At 46.4% G+C, this 20,758-nt stretch overlaps 2 protein-coding genes across 2 annotated transcripts; one reads left to right on the top strand and one right to left on the bottom strand.

Annotated features, from left to right (window-relative positions):
* Positions 1-260: 260 nt before the first annotated feature.
* LOC102712121 (ATP-dependent zinc metalloprotease FTSH 9, chloroplastic/mitochondrial) lies at positions 261-7,749 on the top strand. The gene is made up of 17 exons (XM_006644312.3): positions 261-861; positions 1,508-1,661; positions 2,188-2,280; positions 2,677-2,765; positions 3,228-3,351; positions 3,545-3,664; positions 3,803-3,853; positions 4,240-4,301; positions 4,555-4,612; positions 5,002-5,127; positions 5,205-5,285; positions 5,377-5,506; positions 5,755-5,903; positions 6,039-6,320; positions 6,389-6,478; positions 7,027-7,080; positions 7,217-7,749. The coding sequence occupies exons 1-17, from the start codon at positions 356-358 to the stop codon at positions 7,355-7,357; spliced, it is 2,310 nt and encodes a 769-aa protein (XP_006644375.2). The 5' UTR covers positions 261-355; the 3' UTR covers positions 7,358-7,749.
* A 1,293-nt stretch (positions 7,750-9,042) lies between these two features.
* Positions 9,043-14,422, bottom strand: LOC107303685 (phospholipase A1 PLIP1, chloroplastic-like). Its single transcript, XM_040522019.1, has 4 exons — positions 13,666-14,422; positions 10,363-10,908; positions 9,805-10,221; positions 9,043-9,720 (listed from the first exon to the last, which is right to left on the bottom strand). Exons 1-4 carry the CDS (start codon positions 14,302-14,304, stop codon positions 9,283-9,285), a joined length of 2,040 nt encoding a protein of 679 aa, XP_040377953.1. The 5' UTR covers positions 14,305-14,422; the 3' UTR covers positions 9,043-9,282.
* Between the last annotated feature and the right edge of the window lie 6,336 nt (positions 14,423-20,758).

Raw genomic sequence — 20,758 nt, 5'->3', positions numbered from 1 at the left:
GCATCCGGTCCCTTGCTTCAACCAGAGCGCGTGCCTTCGTGCGGTCCCAGATCCATCCGGCCGCACCCGCACCACCGACCGACCCCAGCCAAGTCGCCCTTCAACACCAGCCGTCCGTCCCCATCGCCCCGCCTCCAAACCAACGGCCCCGGTGAATCCTACCAACCACCCTCGCGTCGTCGTCTTCCACCTCCGCCGTCCGGCCGGGCGCGCTCGCGATAAGGCTACCTCTCGTGTCCACGAAATAGAACCCCCCGAGCCCACCCAGAAAAAAGGACAAAGACGAGGAGGAGGAGGGGGGAGAAGCTCACGCGCCTCCCACCTCGCCGGCGCCGGCTCTCCTCCGCCCGCCGCCATGAGCGCCCTCCAGGCCTCGCTCCTCCTCCGCCCCCTCCCCTCGCCGCTGCCCCCGCGCCGCCGGCTGCCCGCCCCCTCCTCCGCGTCATTCGCGCGGGCGGGGCCGCACCACCGGCGCCTCCCGCTGCCGCTCCGCGCATTGGCCTCGGAGGGACCGCAGCCGGCGCCCTCCCCGGTGCCCGAGCCGCCCCCCGAGCAGCCGGCCGCCCCGGAGGCGGAGGTCGTGGGGACGGGGACGTCTGCCCCCGAGGCCGCGAAGGAGGACGGGAAGGAGGAGGTGGAGGACCTCGTGGAGAAGGGTAAGGTTTGGGTGCTGGCGGTCGCGGCCACCGTGGTGGCCGCGGCGAGGAGGTTCTTCGACTGGGTGGTGTCCGGGGATTGGATGAGCTGGTGGCCGTTCTGGCGGCCCGACCGCGGCCTCCAGCGGCTGATCGATGAGGCGGACGCCAACCCCACGGATGCCGCCAAGCAGAGCGCGCTGCTCCAAGAGCTCAACAAGTTCAGGTGCGCTCTTCTCAGCTCAAATGAGAATTACCAAGAGGAGTTGGGAAAATGTGATTTGGATTGGCTTCGGTATGAGTATATTGGTTGCTGATTTAATTGCCTGACACCTCAATTCCTGGACTATTAAACTTATGTAAGACTCGGTTTTAGCATGAATTTGATCTAACAGTGCTGGTTCATTGACTTCGTCCCCATTGTTATGTCAATTGGGTGGATCGTGGGCCCTACATATATGTATTTTTTGCACTGATACGATCGGTACAATTAATTATAACTTGGAAGCAATATGCCTAGTGGTTTGAGATTGATTCAGTGGGATCAGCTTGTTGATAAAGCTCAATTGCAGTGCAATTGTGAAATTTACATCTGAATCACGCGTATAGCTATGTTTGGCTTCATTGTTCTGTTTTTTTTTTTTTGGCATGAGCGCTACATTAAGTCAGTGGTTTTGTTGACATGTGAAATTGAGTAAGGTTCTTTTCCCTGCCATCTTCTGATGGTATCACAACAGTTAATTAGAGCAACAAAACCCTTGTTCTTTTGGTTTTGTTTGAACACTAGTGCATTTGAGCTAATGCCCTGTTTAGAATTTAGAGAACGATAAGGTTCTTATTTTCTATATTTGGTTATACGAAAATAATGGCAGCCCAGAAGATGTCATCAAGAGGTTTGAGCAAAGAAGTCATGCTGTGGACAGCAGAGGAGTTGCAGAATACCTTCGGGCTCTTATTCTCACCAATGCCATAGCCGATTACCTTCCAGACGAACAGTCTGGGAGGTCTGCAAGTCTGCCAGCCCTGGTAAGTTTCTTTTTCAAATATCTCTTTATGACACTTTCATATTTTGTGTATTCTACTAGCCACTCAATGCATCTTCAGACCTGAATTAGATAAAATATCACCAACAAGTGCTTCTGCTACCTGGGAACTTCATTCGAGTTCCTAGCTTCTCTATTTATGACACAATGCCTATATCATTGTTTTGGATCCAACATCCAAATCCATCTAGTATACCACACAATGTCCTTATACTTTTATTGGCATGATTATATCCATGTTTATTGGGATATACACAAATGTATTGCATTATTTGAGATACTTGTCTCAATTACAATGTGTTAGCTTTGTTATCTAGATGAGTATTACTATCATGTCAAATGGAAGAAACTTAGCTTAGAACCTCCCGATAGTACTGTACTTTTATTCATTTATTCTTGCATCCATTCTCCTCCTATCTGGTTCCTGTATAATACTTTTGATGACCGCTCACCAAGTTGTTGGTTTGTGACCACTTTTCACTCGCTATAATGTCCATTAATGTCAGTAGCTGCAAGAATTGAAGCAACGTGTATCTGGAAGCGAGGAAAAGCCTTTCATGAATCCTGGTATATCAGAAAAGCAACCATTACATGTAGTTATGGTAAGTTCATTCAATCTTCTAATCATTCTATTATAGTACTCCCTCTTTAAACAAATGTGATGTCTTGGATGTTGGTACTGTCTCCAGTTTTGATTATTACTTTCTTTTGTAATAATAAATCAGTGTTCTGTCTCCAGTTTTGTAATGATAAATCAATGTTCTGAAAACTTTTTCCATAGCAAATTGAATTATACTGTTTTCACATGATCGCTATATCTACTGTTTATATTGAAAATCCTGGAAGTTCTATGGCATGCTTTCTAATGTTTCATATATTTCCACATGGAATAAATATTTGTAATCACTTTCTTAGGCTGGGACACAGGTTTTGTTTCAAATTTGTACTTCTGAATTCCTGATATTGTTTTTTTAATGGGATCTGTGTTACATCGTTAGGTTGACCCTAAAGCTACAGGTAGATCAACACGGTTTGCTCAAGAAATCTTCTCAACTGTGTTGTTTACAATTGCTGTTGGACTAATGTGGTATGTTCAACCTATCATGACACTATTTTGTTTTATTAATATATTTTCTGCTGGTACTTTCTGCATCATGTTTATGTCAATTCTCCTTGTTTGATTTTCTTGGTTAAATTACTCATGAATTACATAATTAAGTTGTGTTTGAAGTGAATTTGTGACACAATGAAACAATTCATTTTGATGACGCAATGCAGATTAAACAGAATATGATGTCCCTACTCTGATGGTTTCATGCCTTCATAAAATTGTTTGTTACATCTGGTGCTGTAAAGCTGATAGTATGGTGATATAGCATTTAGAGAATCAGGAGAACTCTTGTTCCTCCTATTGTATCTTTCTTGCAGAAATCTCATTTTCAGTTCTTGTTCCATGTGGAATTGTTTGGATCAGTTACTTTATTGAGAGAAATTCTTTGCATTGGGACTTCAACTTCATTCTTTTTGTAACCAGTGTTTAATATTGCAGGGTAATGGGTGCTGCTGCCCTTCAAAAGTATATTGGCAGCTTAGGTGGAATAGGGGCATCTGGTGTTGGTTCCAGCTCTTCATATTCTCCTAAGGAGTTGAACAAGGATATAATGCCGGAGAAGGTGAGACATTACAATATATAGAGCGTAGTGTATGAAAAGGGCAATTTTTGTTCCAATATTATAAGTGATAGAAACTGCATTAGCACATGTTAAGTATTCCTTTTTTTTTCCATATATGCTTATTAGTAGTTATTGATTATGCAAAAATCAATTTTTGTACTCTAGATGATCCCTCATGGTGTTGTTTATGCAGAATGTCAAGACATTTAAAGATGTCAAAGGGTGTGATGATGCAAAGAAAGAACTTGAGGAGGTAGTTGAGTATCTAAAGAACCCTACAAAGTTTACCCGGCTTGGTGGAAAACTACCAAAGGTAATTTCTATAATCGACATGCAGGCTGCATTCTTGTGTTCTATATCATGCTTTGCAGAATCTTCCAGATGCATATCAATATTGTTGATTGAAATCTCAATAGGTGTAAGCCTTGATGTTTAATTTGTTTTTTTTCAGGGAATACTTTTGACTGGTTCTCCTGGCACTGGGAAGACTCTGCTTGCTAAGGTAAACCTGTTCAGAGTGCTCTATTTTTTTTTGATGTGTTTGATCTTTGAACTTTTGTAGAGGAAAGAAATCCATTAGCAGAACAATTTGGTTGCAAAATTTTTCTAATTTAAATTCTTCTCCCTTGTTATGAGGATACTTCTTTTGGCATAATCCTTCTTGTAGTCTGCACATATTTTATCAAATATTAGTACATGTAGAAAGTAGGGGTAAGCCTCTCCTGTTTTGTGTTTCTTGTAAAAACTCTTATGTTGTTGCATCGGCTAGGAAATATTTTGTTCATGCTTTGAAGCTTACATAGAGCATTTTTTTTCTCGTTATTCTTTCCATCAATGCTCATTTCCTTGATAAGTTGACACCTTACTAGAGTTGGCTTTATGCTTTAGGCTATTGCTGGAGAAGCTGGTGTACCATTCTTTTATCGGGCAGGTTCTGAATTTGAGGAAATGTAAGATCTCTTTCTGATAATAATATTTTTAGGTCTCCTGTAACCATTCAGTAACTGTAAAATGCTATTATTGGCTGTTTTGAAGGTAAAAATATAGGTTTGATATACATGTTGCTACTCAAGTTCATTTTGGGATAATGTTGAAGTACTATTGAATTTGAATGTACTGTTGAACGACGCTGTACTTACAAATATGTATTTCTCCTAGCTGTCTTTTTCATGTCTTTAATCAGAACTTACCTTCTCTCGGCAGGTTCGTTGGTGTTGGTGCCCGGAGAGTAAGGTCATTGTTTCAAGCTGCAAAGAAAAAGGTTCTGATTTTTTTAGCCCTTTATGTAAAATCTTGTTTCTCTGAGCCTTACCTCAACACATTTTTTCTCTTATGAAATCTAAGATTGTAGTTTGTTGCATTGCTAAACATTGTGATCCTCATTGGGTCTTATCATAAGGTAAACGAGTGAAACTTTATTTATTTGGTAAACTGGTATAAGGCCAATGGTCTGGTGGGGACTGGGGGATTGTTTAACCTTGATTCACACCCTCCTGTGATCAAGTAGTAGGGTTATCACCATATGCCTTTCCTTTAGTGAATAACATTGCTCCTGCCATATTTTTCTAAAGGTTGTGTAAACTGTGATACAATCTGTCTTTAACTAGTAAGCACTGTATCAGGCAGCTTTTACTAATTTTCCCTTTACAGGCACCGTGCATTGTTTTCATTGACGAAATAGATGCCGTGGGTTCAACTAGAAAACAGTGGGAAGGACACACAAAAAAAACATTGCATCAACTTCTTGTCGAGATGGATGGTTTTGAACAAAATGAGGTAAACATCATCACATATTTAACAGTCCTGTCATACAGAGGACTTTATGTAAGTTGTGTTTCCTATTGATTTTGAAGGGAATAATTGTGATGGCTGCAACAAACTTGCCAGACATTCTTGATCCAGCACTTACAAGACCTGGTAGATTTGATAGGCATGTAAGTAACTGAGTAAACATTTTTTACTTATCTGAAGTATTATCAGCAGTTCATATTAATTGGAATATTCCATTCGGTTGAGTTGCTTTAGATTGTTGTCCCCAATCCTGATGTGCGGGGACGCCAAGAGATTCTCGAGCTCTATTTGCAAGATAAGCCAGTGGCCAGTGATGTGGATGTGAATGCGATTGCCCGTAGTACTCCTGGCTTCAATGGAGCTGGTATGTACAACTATAATTTGAACAGTCTCAAACTGCTATGTCGCATTTCATTCAACAAGCACTGACTTGTTTTGTGTGGAGATAAGCATTTTTAAGTTACCTGCTAAATTAGCCTGTTTTTCCTTTCATCATTTATTAAGTGCTAGCTTGCTTCAAGTATTCCACAAATCAACATTTAGAGACACTATAAATGTTCACACCAATACACGTGGGAAGGTTTGTACTAACTGTTTATTTCTTTCTGTTAGACCTTGCAAATCTAGTAAACATTGCAGCAATTAAGGCTGCAGTTGAAGGTGCTGACAAGTTGACTGCTGCACAGTTGGAGTTTGCTAAAGATCGTATTATCATGGGAACTGAGAGGAAATCAATGTTCATATCTGACGAATCAAAAAAGGCATGCCTGTTCAAGTTAATTTCTGTTTTTAAGATATAGAGTTAATAGGTGTAGTGTTTATGTTTACCTATGTACTTTTAAATGTAGATAATGTGAATTACAGCATACTGATCACCATGCCTTTCTGTTCTTTAGCTTACGGCGTACCATGAAAGTGGGCATGCTATTGTTGCACTTAACACCCAGGGTGCTCATCCCATTCACAAGGCTACTATCCTACCTCGTGGTTCTGCCCTTGGAATGGTCACACAGCTTCCCTCACAGGACGAGACTTCTATTAGCAAGAAACAGCTGTTGGCACGTCTTGATGTTTGCATGGGCGGCAGGGTTGCAGAGGAGCTCATCTTTGGGGAAGACAATGTTACAACTGGTGCAAGAAATGATCTTCATACTGCAACAGAGCTTGCTCAGTACATGGTGATTATTTTATTTACTCGATAAATTTTCTTTCTGGGTGTTTAAATGTCCTAACTGAGTTGTTGTAGGTATCAAACTGTGGGATGAGCGATGCTATTGGTCCTGTGCATGTGAAAGAACGGCCAAGTGTTGAGATGCAATCAAGGATTGATGCCGAGGTACATGTTCATATTAACATTATTTGTTTCACTTTTCATTTTCCCAAGTGTTAGTTTAAGGTGCTCTCTCCCTTCTAATGTTTTCAGTAACACGCTAACCCGTGTTGCAAATTCCTTCAAGCATCTGTAGGCTGTAGCATAGTAATTAGCGGCACCTGAGTACATGACTAATTGACTAGTATAAGCTGTGATAAGTTTTTTTTTGTAGTATATATCAGTAATCCAGTATTTGGAAGTCATTGGCTGCATTGGTGAATCTTAATAAGGGGGTGATTGTTTGGTTTATTCAGAAGAAAAAGCTAAACAACATATTTGCAAATGAAAAATATTTTGTGAATAGAAATTTTATATGTATCATGTTCTTAAAGATCTAAAAATTAAGGGTGGAAAATAAACTATGATGAATAAACCCAAAATCTACTCCAAATTTAAGGATGAAAATTTAAATTTTAGCTTATAAGCATAAGCAGAAGCAAAAAGATGGGATGTAAAACTACACTGCATTGGTTTATCTGTAGCATTTATTCGCTCATCTGATGGTCTTGTAGGTGGTCAAACTCCTAAGAGAAGCTTATGGACGAGTCAAGCGTTTACTGAAGAAGGTTTGTCCCTCAATCTTGGTGGGAGTTTCTCCCTAGAATGATGCGTTGATCCCTTACCTACACATAGAAAGTATTTTCCTTCCCCTTTTCTTTTACCCCACTGAATACTGAATCATCCTTACAAACTTCTTGTCAGCACGAGAAGCAATTGCATGCTTTAGCAAACGCTCTGCTGGAGCATGAAACACTCACCGCAGATGAGATCAACAAAGTGGTTCATCGCTACCAAGAAGAGCCCCAGCTTTCTTTTCAGGAAGAGGATTTTGCGTTAACTTAAAAGGAGTAGTTTTTTTGCATCGAGGTGGTAGACCCAGCTGTAAATCTATGTACAGTAGTAATTGGCTCCTAGCTAGCACAAAGCCTCGTTTTCAGTTCTCCTATCTTGCAAATTAAGGTGCATGGAGTTTTGCACCATGCAAACGGACAGGAATTTAAAAGATGAGAAGACCGGTTTTGCAAGGTGTGTTGCACACACAACGATAATTAGTGTGGCGAGGCTCACTATGGTGCCCATCTTTGCCCAGCCGCAATGCTCTGGGTTGAGAAGTCGTTCATACTCAGTTTAGTTAGGGAAAAAAAAGGTGAAGTGTATAATTTATTGGGACTTGTAGCATTGCATGTTTGGAGTGGTAGGATTGTGATTAGTGATATATATTTTTTTCAACCACATTTGTTGGACCCTTTTGCCCCCCAATTAATTTTGTAATTAAAACCATAAAAAAATGTATAAAAAAATGTCATTCATATGCGACTTATGGAGGCACTCAGATCTCATATGAATCCTTCCAAACCTACTGTTGCACGTATGAAGTCTGTAGACAAATTCAGATGTACTACTGTCTTGTGCAAAACAATTTAAGGTGTGTTCATGTCTTCCAAAAAGTTATCAAGGTATAGTGGAATTACCTATCGGATTCGTATGCAAATTGACCCAACAAAATTGTATAAAATTGTAAAAGATTTTAGCTATACATGCGTATTGGTAATATTTTTTACATTTATAGAGAGGTAGTAGGCAGATTTGTGTTCAGTCTTCCAAAAAGAAAATCCCCCCGTTCTGTTAATCCAAGGATGGAAGTGAATAACTGTGAGATCGGCCATTTTAGCCTCGGCTCGCGCCCAAGGTCTCCAACACTTGTCTCTGGACCCCCCTCGCAGAGGAGGGCGCGAGCGCTGAGGCATTACGCGTTTCCGCGGCCGCATCTCTGCGGTAGAGGGCCCCGGGGACTTTCCAGGGCCACAAAGAGCCCGCTCACTTCGTCGTGTGCTGGTGGCTCAACGGCTGCCCACGACACTTATAACTTCGTGATTGCAAGCGCAAATTGGCGAGGTGGGACTATTGTGACTTTGGGAGGAGGCACATAGAACTGTCCGAGCCGCCCAAAAGCTAGGGGCCCAGGTCGCGTTCGGAGTACCAGTGTTGGTGTTGTATAACCTATACGTGTGTCAAAATATTTAATGTTTCTAATATTTAAATTTTAATTTATTTCTAGCACAATACTAGTTATACTACCAATCACTAATAATTTGTCTTTACTAAAGCTAAGGCATGGATGATACGTTTACAAAATATGTCCCTATCATTTTCTAATATAAAATCACACCTCAAACAACAGCCGAAATGTGTTATCATAATTTAGCAAGAGTAATGAAAAAACATATTTACAAATAAAAATAATTTATAAATAAAATTTTTATAAACATATTAAGAATATTCTTAATGATATAAAAAATATGATAAAAAACTTAAAATTAACTTCAACTTCAAGGGTGAATGTTAGCTTATAATAATATAAGCAGAGGCGAAAAGAAAATTTTGGTTCCGGTATAACATTCTTTTTTAATAGCCAAAAGTTTGAGAGAAAAACATGACCGACAAAAATTAAATCCGTAGATATAACTTATCATTTCTCATGGAAGCAGCAGATTTACAAGTGGACAGAGTTCACTAGACCACATGTACCCATGGCAAGAACAGTTGCCATTTTATTCACCAGCCTGCAGAGATTGGCAAGCCACCGGGACAGATAACTACTACCATTTGCTTACAAATTTACAAAGAAAAAGAAAAACCTACAACAAGAGAGAAGCTGTACCCTTTTTGTATGTACCATTCGACGAACAAACCAAAGAACCAAAGAAAAACCCAAAGAATGTACACTGCGGTCAAGCGAAGCAAAAACAATGGCAATGCAAAGACATTCAGGCCTCGGTGATCAGCTCCTTGTTCCGTACCGTCACCGGCGGCGCCGGGAAGACGGTGCCGGCGATCCCCGGCCACCAGTACTGCTGCAGCCGCTCGACGCCGGGCAGCTGCCACACGATCTCCGGCTGCTTCCGGCGGCGGGGCACCCTGGTGAGCGCGTTGAGCGCCCGGAAGTAGTTGCTGGACTCGTGGTCGCGGAGGATGGCGCCCTCGGAGCCGTACGCCGACAGGTCGCTCAGCGTCTCCAGCGGGTGCGGCGAGTTGAGGAAGGCGCGCAGCGCGCTCTCCACCACGTGCCTCGCCGGCCGATCCGCGCGCCCGTCCGGGTCCAGCCGGAACAGCGCCGCCCCCTCCGGCAGAAACGGGTGCGGCGGCGACGCCGCGCCGTCCGGTTGCAGGATGTACGTCGTGCCCATCGGCGTGTACAGCATCCTCTGCAAGAGACGCAGCGGCGTTAGGCCACAGCGATGGTGCATATATGACTAGAGTGCTGCTCGACGGCGACGGCGGCGGCTCACCTGGTTGTTGAGGCAGGGGTGGTTGCGGAGCACGCCGTTGAGGCGCTTGAGCAGCGCGACGGCGTGGCCGGGGTAGCGGCAGGAGAAGGCCCGCGGCACGATGTCGCGGTGCATGGCCACGGACCGGACGTGGCCCTCGCCGACGCCGAGCGCGTCCAGCACGCGCTGCCCACCGCAGAACACGGACGGCGCGCCGAACGTGACCACGGGGAGCAGCGCCTCCGGGCCGACCACCCCGCGCGCCACCAGCATCAGGCTCACCAGCAGCGCGAGGCTGCCGCCGAGGGAGTGGCCCGTCAGCCGCAGCCGCGCCCGCTCGCCGTGCGCCGCCAGGTGCGCCGCGATCTCCGGCATTAGCTGCTCGTAGATGCCCTTCGCCGCCTCGTAGATGCCCCTGTGCACCAGCACCCCCGTCCCCTGAACAATAGATCAACCGAGACGCCGTCAAAATCAGCCCGACAGCCCTACTTCGCCATGGATTCGTTCAGTTCGAGCTCTTCTTTTTTTCTCTCTCTCTCCCTTCTTGATCTGTTCGAGTCTTCGAGGAGAAGAAAATACCTCGAACACTGTGGGCTCGAAGAGGAGGTTGGCTTGCCAGGAGGCGAGCGAGTCGGAGCCCTGGATGACGAAGCAGCGTGTGCGCGCGTCGGCCTCGTCGCAGACGAACCACTCGCACGGCGAGGACAGCGGCGAGCGCAGGTCCCGCGCGGCCTCCTGCCGCGCCTCCTCCTCGGCGGCCACCACGGCCGTCACCGTCGACGCCGCCACGTACGCCGCCACGCCGGAGTTGTACAGCCGCCCATGCGCCGACTGCGTCCGTGCCTCTCGCTCCGCTCGCGGCTGCTGCCCGCCGCCGAACGAGAGGAGCCCCCGCGCGCGGGCGTGGACGTACGAGGCGGCCGACGCGGCCACCTCGTAGGCAAGGTGCGACCGGATCGGCCGCCGAGGCTGCGGCCCCGAGGTGGCCGCCGCCTCGAATGCCGGCGCGGCGCGCGGCCGGGTGGAGTCGACGTCCAACTTGGAGCTGATCTCGCCGGCCTCGGCCTTCTTCTCCAGCGACGACGTCACGAACCGTAATCCGTAGTATTTCTTCAGCTCCTCAACCTTACGTTCCAAAGAGAGAGAAAAAAACGTTCTTTCATTCATCAATCATCACGTACTTGCATTGCATTGCATGTCCATTAATCTACGTCGTTGTTCAGATTAAAAGGTCGAACTGTAAATCTCGATTAGGAATTTAGGGCGCCATCTTCAAAGACAACGTCAAGTGACATATTTACAAATAGAAAATAATTTACAACTAATTTTTTTTATATAATAATTTACGAGTAAACTTTTTATATAGGTGTTCGTACCGATCTAAAAGTTAAGGCTGTAAAATAATTTAATAAAAAGATCTTGAAATTAACTTCAAATTTAAAGTTAAAAAATTAAATTTAAATTTATAATTATAAGCAAAAGACAAAAATAATTGTGTTACTTGTTCACAGAAGCATGATGCCACGAGCTTTGAATTGATGTGATCATCGAGCAAGCATGGAATGCATTCACAGCTGTCTTAGATTAAATGCAAGAATAGCGGCACAACTACTACTACTGTTGCTAATCCAAATCTCCAGCCAACTACCTAGAGAAATACAGAAAACAATTCGTGGCCGTTTTCTCCTTAATTCCAGAAAACTACACATCGATTTAGGGATTAAGGACACAAAACTGCTCCGAGTGGGGCACAAATTAAAGCAGAAGGTATTCTTGAGCCTTGACTTCCTCAGGTCCCAAAAACATAGTTTGGATATACGTCAAATCGAACTTTTAAAACTTTAATCGCTGCATTTATAGACATTTCGAAACATGCTACGTTAGGAATTAGCAATCTACTTTACATTAGACGGTGATCGTGTCAATTTCCAAAATAACATGTTATTGCCAAATTGGCGCAGAGGGAAGTTTACATTGGACGATGACCAAGGTCCTTTCTGGTTTGAAGGATTATCAGAGAAAAAAAAGAAATTGAACTATTTTCTTTAAAATTTCTGTAAATTTTTTGTGATACGAAGAAGCCCTAAGAACGTATGCAAAACATGCTTTTCGTTTTTTTTCCTTTACCAAAGTGAGGGATGAAGACAAATTGTTGTTAGTGGGGTAGGAGAGTACTAGCTTAATTACGAGGGGAATTAATCATGTTTGCATGGACAAATCGGAACATGATGAGGCCATAATATTCAAAGATCAATCAAGCATTCAATGCCAATCGGCGAGCGTAATTAAGACGGGAGTTCTTGCTACTGCTACAAAAATCCGGCAAACATTTAAAGGCATTCTCCAAACCAAAACGCATTAAATAGGCCCCAAAAATTCTACGCAAAATCTATTATATATATATATAATATAAAGTAACAGAAAAACGAGTCTCCACGTTGTTACTCACGCACTACAAATTCTAAGATTAATCGAAGAAAAAAGAAAAAAAAAGAAAACGCCAATCGGACAAGTAAAAAGATAAAAATTGCATTGACGGATGTGGATTCTATCTTGCCGATACGTCCATGTAGTCCGACGTAATCTCGAAGCGTCCCGCGCAGAACGAAACAAAATCGAGCCCATGTCCAGGGGTAAGGCGCCCTCTCCCGTAGTGAGAGGTCTCCAATTTGATCCTGCCTAGGCGCACGTTTAATGATAATATTATTTCCTTTTTTTGCTGCAACCGTTTTCGTCTGTTGTTTGATTTTCTTTTTCTTTTTTTTTCAGCGCTCGCCGGCCTGCGTAAAAAACTAAGAACACCTATTTGACTGTTCGTGAAAATTCAAGTTCACCTTTATTTAAAAAAGAACCTAATCTAAGAAAAAAAATCCAAGAAGGTTTTGATATAAAATTACTAGAAGTTGCAATTTTATTTTTCATAGATTTACAAGTTTCTCTCATAAACTTGAGGCTAAGATGAGTGACCCGACCCTAAACTAATGACATGTTTAGTTCCAAAATAAAAATTTCCACGCTATCACGTCGAATGGTTGGATACACGCATGAAGTATTAAATATAGACAAAAAATCAATTACATAGATTACGTGTAAATTGCGAGACGAATCTTTTAAGCCTAATTGCATCATGATTTGACAATGTAGTGCTCTATTATATACATATATAAAGTAATAGGGAAAGAAACCACCACATTCGCTCTCATGGGCTAGAAAATCCATATTAATCAAAAAAGTCTCATTAGAAATATAATTTTGGGAATTAAAAATAAAAAATAATATAAAAGAGTGCAGCATGGGTGGTCCAGGAGTCGCGTGGATGCCGATGTAATCGTGAGGCGCATGTGTAGTAGTTTTGTGCGTTTGATTAGTGGTTTTGTTGCGTGATTTGGAGAGGATCTTGAGTGGAGGTCAATTTAAAAACATCTATAATCCGATTAGAAATATAGTTTCGAAACTAAAATAAAGAAAAATAATATAAAAGAGTCCATAGGTAAATACAGTTTAAAAAATCCAAATTTTGTGTTAAAAATTTTAAAATAATTGATATTGAGGAAAATTTAATTTTAAATTAACAATTAAAAATTAATTATTATCAAGATAAAAGATTCTATGTAAAAATGCTAGCCACGCAATTTACACGGCAACCAACCATGCTAGTTAGTTTAGTTCAACCCCTGGTTGAACCGACGACGAACCTCCCAGCCTGTACGTGCAAGGACTCGCTTCTTTTGTCGCTAAAATTTTAAAAAGGCCAAGTTTTTATTAGGTGAGCTGCCACAGCGGCCAGATCAACTGATCACAGCCGTCGACGGCTGATCGGACGGCGAAACTTTTACGCTGAAAAATTATACGGTATTTTAATTGTGTTAGTGTCGAGCTCACCTTGATCTCCGGGATGACGTAAGCCATGTTGCAGAGGAAGGCCAGCTGCGCGAACAGCCGCGCTTCGCCGAGTGGGGCCCGCGCCAGCAGCTTGCTGAAGGACTCCCGGTCCCACCTGCCATCCACGTGTTCGTCGTCGTCCTCGTAGTTCACGCCGCAGCCGTCGTGGTGGTGGTATTCGTCGCCGTCGAGGCGGTAGACGTCGTCGTCCTCGTCGGCGTTGTTGAAGAGGTCATTGTCGGAGGAGTGGCGCTTGGCCGGGTCGTGGAAGCGCGACCGGAGCTCGAGGAGGCGGTCGAGCCAGTGGGCCTCGGGCCGCCTGACCTCCGGCATTTCCGGCTCGGCGTCGTCGGGGTCGTCTCCGGTGACGGTGAGGAGCCGCGATCCGTCGCCGCCGCCGTCGGGGAGCGGCGGCGGGCGCAGCGGCGCCGCGCCGAACTGGAACGGGAACACGCCGATGGACCGGCTGGTGGTGAGCGCGGCGCCCGCGGCCCCGCCGCGGCGGGAGCACCGGAGGTGCGGCTCGGAGCGCGACCGCCGGATGCCGGCGTGCATGGACGCCGGCTCCCTCCTGGCCCGCCTGCCGCCGCCGCCCGCCGCCGCCGCGGCCGCATGCGCCGCGGCGACACTCGCCACCATGGGAACAGGAACAGGAACAGGCAACTCCCTCTCCCTTTCTTGTCGCCGGCGCCGGCGAGGCCAACTAAGGCGAGCAAATATAGCGGGCGATTGGCGCGGCGGTGGTTGGCGTTTGTTAGTTTCTTGGTGGCGACGGGGGGGGGGGGGGGGGGGGGGGGGGGGGGGCGGGGCGGGGCGGTGAGCCCGTGCGTCCGATGGAGCACGGGGCGAATCGGGGTGGATGGACGATGGTGTCTTAATAGTTGAGGAGGCAGTAAACAAGTCAACCGGCCCCGGGCCCTGTGGACGAAACCGAGGAAAATAGTAGCAGCGCGGGAACGCTACAAACGGCGTGAGTACTGATGGAATAGGGAAATGGTTAGACGCCCTTGTGGTATTGACTGATTTGTTCAAACATGTCACGGCTAATGAGGCGTTAGAATTTCGAATTTTTTTCAAAATAAATATAGTTTTCCTTGATTTTGCGAACAAATAGTTGTTAATTTTTTTCAGTCATAGCAATGTCATCGTAAGTGTATAAAGGTTAACGAGTCCATGTGTCACGGATTAGAATGACAACACTCTTGCATGCATTATATAGGTTTGTTTGCTCACACTTGGTTGCATAGATATTTGGGTTGATCTTGCTGTGCAGCGTGGCAATAAGCCTATCAACTGTAGTCATATGTATTTACAATTTTATCGAAATGATTTGTTTTGTCGATTCAGAGATAAACATATTTGAAAAATCTTAAAACTTTGTCAGATATCTTTTAGAGATTGGAAGTTGGGACATCCTAACTCTAACAAAATTTACCGTATCAAAATTTTAAGATCGATGACTTAAAGAGAATAAAAGGCTATGGGGGAACCAGTTTGGCATAAAGCCTAAGGTGTTGAAGAGTCATAGTACGTAGCACTGAAGTTATAAGGATGAAGGGGTAGGTGGGATCAACGATAGAAGCAAGGAAGGCCTCTAGTGACGGCAAATTTGTCAACACAATCCGTCGGAGACATGAGAAATTAATAAGAAATTAAGATAGCAGAATTCGTTACAAAATGATGAAAATGGGCAACGATGCATATATGGGTGGAAATGAAAGAGAATTGATGAGGAAGTAGGTGTTATCGATGTTGGCGGGTCTTGTTAGCGTCAATAAAATTAAAGAAGTGAGTATACGTGGGAGCGAGGGCCAGCAACAATGAAATTGGATCATGAAAAAGAGGGCATTTGTAAATGCTGCACATATATTGGAACAATTTCTAACATCGAAAGACAACTGATATTTATCCCTATTTCGTAAGATTAAAAAATCATTTAAAAAAAACCACATCTTTCTCATAAAGTACAGAGCCACCTTTAATTCAGAATAAAATAAAAAGGATTGATAGGTGACGGTATTCCGTTCGAACGGAACGTTCTCTATACGGAGATGGGCAGGCGGAGACGATGCATACGGAGGGCCGACGAACAGAATACCGTCCCCTAGTTTTTCTCTAAAATAAAATACGCGCCATGAAGGCAGACCTAATTTACCAGCTTTATGTCACCAAATCTAAATGGCAACAGCAAGAGACATCAACCGCCCCAAACAGGGTCTGTACTTTCTCCTCTCGCACCGAACCGGAGGAAGTAAATGGCATTGTCTGTCACGGTCGACCCGTTGAGCGATGCGTACGTTGACGCATGCCTGCGTTCCACGGAACAGCGCCATGTTGCGACGCCTCCCCACTCCTCCCCGCCCCGCGCACCGTGCACGTACGTACAACCGACGGGGGTATTTCCGCGAAAACGCGCGTGCAGAAAGAGAGAAAAATAAAAACCGCATACAACGACGTCGTCTCCGGTCGAGGTCACAGCAAGCGGGCGCGCGCGCGCGCGCGCCGGGTTGGGTTGGGTAAAAAATCCGCCGTGCCGGCCGCCGAACCGAACCGATCGATCACGCGTTCACGTCGGGATCTCCGCCAAGCCGCCACCGATGGAGGGACGACCGGTCGCGACCCGCGCCCCAGAATATGCGGTTACATATGCGATTTTGCTGCAGGTTCGCTTGTTTTGCTTTGCCTCTACCGGACCGGACGCGCGCGGCATACCAATTCCCCTCGAGATCTCGCGGGATCGATCGGTCAACCGGCTCGGCTCGTACGTACGTACGTATACCGGTTTCGTTCACGGCATCCACGCGCACGTAGACACGTCGTCGCCTTGGCCGGGACCCGCCGGATGTTTGGCGTTTTCGACGTGCGCAAGTGGCGACTATTACAAACTGGTAGTTTCGTATCCTCACGAATCGCGATCAATCGCTACTAGTAACTCTAATAATTTCTAATTTAATAACATGGTTACATGGGTTAAGATTTTAAAAACCATTATTAATTATTTTTAATTTTTTAAAAATGGATTAAGATTAAAAAACTATAATAGCAGATGAGAAATTGATAGAATGAAAAGGTTCGATGAAGATAAAATATTTTTTTGAAACAAAATTATTGATAGGACAAGTAGTATTATAAATAGTAGTAGAAATATTATTTAATAAAAAATTAAATTTATAAATACTTACATTTGAAACAAACGAAGTATACCACCGGTGTGACCGACGAGCTAGCTAGAGGAATCTTTGCTACGTTGTGAACTTCAATGGAATACATCGGTACCTGGGTGCGCTATAAAAACTGACGATAGTTACTCTTGTGTTTTCTTTTTCATCATCTTCTTTTTTTCTTCACACACACAGCTAGCTGGCTTACATTTTTTTTGGCTGCACTATGTTTGTTACCACTCTACCAAACTCCTCCAAGTCTGTTTCTTCCGGACAACGGTGAGGTGGCGTCTTAAATTAACCTCATGTTCTTTGGGTCAATTTAACAAGCTGGCTGAGCTTTCTTCGGCAACGAGAGACGAGAGTTCTATCGAACCAATAGGATTAGAGGAGCAACAAATGATAGTGAATCACACGAAGAAAAATCGGAGGCAACGAGGCTGAAAACGCCGTCGTTTGCGTGGACTCCAACGATGGAATGAGAAAAAAAAAATTTTGGTAATGTAGTATACCTGAGAGTGATTAATTAGCGGACGGTCGAGCCGCAGAGATAATAAAACTATAGTATCATTTCCTTAGAAAATAACACGAGTAATTAAGCTATGTAAAGGCAGCATGCCTTGTCTTATCTTGTTGCTAATGGCAAGGCTTAGGTTTTGTTAGTCCACCGATCATTGAATTAGTTAATCAGCAATGGCTCTCTTAGATCGGGTGCATCCATGCGAGAAGGTTAAAGAAATGGCATTTTTTATGCATCGAGATCCTGATAAAAGAGTACACGTGGTCCGTCATGTGTTCTCTGCTAGTCTGCTGCTCTGCCTGATGCTTAACTGGTCGTCGGCCCACCACGATCTTGCTCTGACTCTGCTCGCCTTGAATGACGCCGGCCATACCAAAGCAAAAGAAAACAGATAGGAGTAGAGCACATCCCTGGATTCAGATCCTGCTTCCTTGGCCATTGCGAACTTGGAACTGCATGATGCACATAGCTTAGGAGGGAGATGTCACACGTACTTGACTGCTTGTAAGGTTGGCCCTCTGACCTGTGCTCATAGTAGGCATGAAGTTGTTTCCTTGTCTATGGCTCATGCGCATGGGTGTCCATGCATGCATTGTACACGTCCTATGATGGACACTGTTGCTAGACTTATACCGTATTTAAGCTACTTTAAATACCGGCCATGAATATATGTCATTCTTTTCGAAAGCAAGGTCATGAACATATCCAGAATGAAAGTATGATACGAACGCAATATGCAAGCTGGTATCGGTGTCGACTGGGCTACTGGCTACCGCGGCGGGCGAGGCATGCATAGGTACGTGCGCCATAATGGCCGGCACCGGCCGAGCGGCCGGCCATGTTACTACTCAGACGCGGCATTGTTAACATCAGTCGTTGCACGGTGAAAACATGCATGCCAGCCCCTCCTCCGTGGCGGTAGTTCTCCGTAGCAGCAGCTCGATCTGCAGTACAACGCATTCACTCCGCGTACAGTACCACTAGGACTGCCCATGCGATGCGAAAGCTGCAAGAATAGGCAGCAGGGGCGGGGGCAACGCATCCATCCACCCATGGGTCGATCTGCTGCGCCGCGCGTACCGATCACTCGTGAAAGCGCGCGCGGCAGCAGCAGCAGATGGGGAGAGCTAGCCATCAGCCGGCCATGGCGTGTAGCGGCCGGCAGGCAGGCAGGCGCGCACGCGGCAGGGTGCAGGCGCCAGCGCCGAGCGCCGGGGAGGGGGAGGGGGTCGCGCGGGCGCCGGGCGGGCAGGTGGAGCGCTGCATGCGGTGCGCGCGCCACACCGGCTGCGCGGGCGAGCCACTTGGCATTCGGCATGCGACGCGATTGCACGTACGTACGTAGGTTTGCGAGCATGATTGTACGTAGGTTTGCGAGCATGATTGCTGCACTGCTGCGTCTGCGTGTGTTGGGTTGGATGGGTGCCGCCACTTGCATCCGGCGCATCTTTGGCAACTCATTGTTTCGGGAAAGCCAGATGGGTCCGGGGTTCCGCGAGGCTGGCACGCTGTATGGTTTGTATTTGTACATATAGTACTGTACTACTCAACTTTCCGGTTTGTTGATCTGTGGATGATTAAACAGCAACTACTACTACTACATTTCAAGATAAAATATGCTTAAAGAGTTGTGACTGCCAGATGCGATTGCCCGTAAAGGAAAGAAAATATAGATGTGGGTACAATTTCAAATTTGTTCTTAATGCGCAACTTGTATGTCACAACCATTGTTTATTAAGGGAGCTAATTAAGGAGAGAGCAACAAAAGATAATTTGTACCTGCAATGACACGTAAGTGTAGAACCCAGACCGCTATCAATTTTCTCTTATCGTTTGCTATGTAACTAATAAGCCATGAAAAAATACAAAAAAAGGTACTATTGTTATGTGGCATTTACCACGACATTCTTTTCTTAATGCTCATAAACCAATAAGCAAATGGTGAGGTATATAGCTAAAATTTTGCTACAAGGAGATCTTAGATCATCTCAATTCAACTCATAGTATTGCGAGCACTACTGTAACCCACGCGCCCCTGTCGTCCAAATCTTAGGCGGCAGGGGCGACCACCTTCCCACCCTGCCGCCGCCCCTCTCCACCCTCTCCTCCCGCCTCGCCGCGGCCTGAGTGGCCGCCGGCAAGCCGGCCGGCCGCAATGACGGTGGCGGCGGGGCTCTCACCGGGGCCGGAGGGGCGCACGGCGGCGCACCGCGGTGCTCGGTGGCGCGCAGCGACGCGAGGAGGCCCTCGGCGGCAGGCAGCAGGGCGAGGAGGAGCTCTGCGGTGAGCAGCGGCGCGAGGAGGCCCTCGGCGGCAGGAAGCGGCGTGAGGAGGAGCTCGGCGCGCGCAGCAGCGCGAGGAGGCACGGGGCAGCCCACGACGGCGCTCGGCGGCCCTCACCGGTGCACAGCGGCGGGCGGAGCCGCTAGGGAGGCGGCGGATCTGTAACCCCTAAGGCCGGATCTGGCCATCCCCGCCTGGAGCTAGCGCGGCGGCGGCGCGAGGTGGCTGGGCGGCGTGGGCTGCGAGGGCGCGATGCGGCTAGGCGGCGTGACGCGATGTGGCTAGGCTGCGATGCGTGCGGCCATGGTGGCAGCGAGCGGCGGCGTCTCAGCCATGGTGGCAGCTGAGCGGCAGCCGGGCAATGGGAGCGCCAGTGGGTGGCGCCGGAGCCAGAGTGGCAACGTTTTCGACGTAAGCGCAGACCCAGATGGATGTGCTAAGGGAGTTGGCGGTGGTGGGTCGTCTTCCTCGTTGCCCGTCAGCACCCTCGCTCTTCCTGGAGCTCTTCCCCTTCTCTGCGGGGAGTTTCTAGGCTGGATTGAGGCGGCAACTTGTCAGCGGGGGAAGCTCAGGCTGCTGAAGCAATGCCATCCAATCCCGGGTTCTCCTTTGGCCAGATCTGGCGAGGAGGCCGGCGGGTGGTGGAACGGAGGTGTCCTGGGCCAGCTCTCAGGGACGGTGGTTCGATGAAGTCGACCGATGGAGGGGCATCGGTCGGGTGTGGTGGAAGCCATGTGCCGCCGATGTTCAGATGGTGGTTTTAGACTGGGTGACGTACCACGGTGGTAGGGGGTTTCGAGCAAAAGCTTAGCCCATTTCTTTGGGGCAACAGTGACTTCACTTTCGGGCGTAGTAACCCTTCTGAGGGCACTGTTGAGGTATCCCGCCTCCTTCAGCAAGGAGCTCTAGGTGAAAACCTTGTCCAGTATTTGGATGGATGACGACGGCGCCTTTTGGCGTCGCGACCCTCATGAGGGCATCGTTTTAGAGTCTTCGTATTGTAGTGGTGTCATTAGCTCGGTGGCGGTCGGTCTCGCAAAGCGATGGCTGGTTCGGTGCTTGGCTCTCCTCTCTGTAGTGTGTTTGGACGGTTGGCACATGGTTCGGGCGTGTGCTATAGTGCACATCC

Source organism: Oryza brachyantha, chromosome 1 (assembly GCF_000231095.2).
Source record: "Oryza brachyantha chromosome 1, ObraRS2, whole genome shotgun sequence".
NCBI classification, from domain to species: Eukaryota; Viridiplantae; Streptophyta; class Magnoliopsida; order Poales; family Poaceae; genus Oryza; species Oryza brachyantha.
The sequence above is the reverse complement of the archived record's forward strand: the minus strand, read 5'-3'. Positions and strand labels throughout refer to the sequence as shown.

Bases quoted from the DNA above. Each gene is read 5' to 3' on its own strand.
- LOC102712121 (XM_006644312.3), top strand. From the start codon at position 356: ATGAGCGCCCTCCAGGCCTCGCTCCTCCTCCGCCCCCTCCCCTCGCCG. The intron at 3,352-3,544 runs GTGAGACATTAC...TTGTTTATGCAG, and splicing joins AGGATATAATGCCGGAGAAG to AATGTCAAGACATTTAAAGA. The intron at 7,081-7,216 runs GTTTGTCCCTCA...ACTTCTTGTCAG, and splicing joins TCAAGCGTTTACTGAAGAAG to CACGAGAAGCAATTGCATGC.
- LOC107303685 (XM_040522019.1), bottom strand. From the start codon at position 14,304: ATGGTGGCGAGTGTCGCCGCGGCGCATGCGGCCGCGGCGGCGGCGGGC. The intron at 10,909-13,665 runs GTGAGCTCGACA...TTGGAACGTAAG, and splicing joins ACGTCATCCCGGAGATCAAG to GTTGAGGAGCTGAAGAAATA. The intron at 10,222-10,362 runs GTATTTTCTTCT...TCTATTGTTCAG, and splicing joins TCGAGCCCACAGTGTTCGAG to GGGACGGGGGTGCTGGTGCA.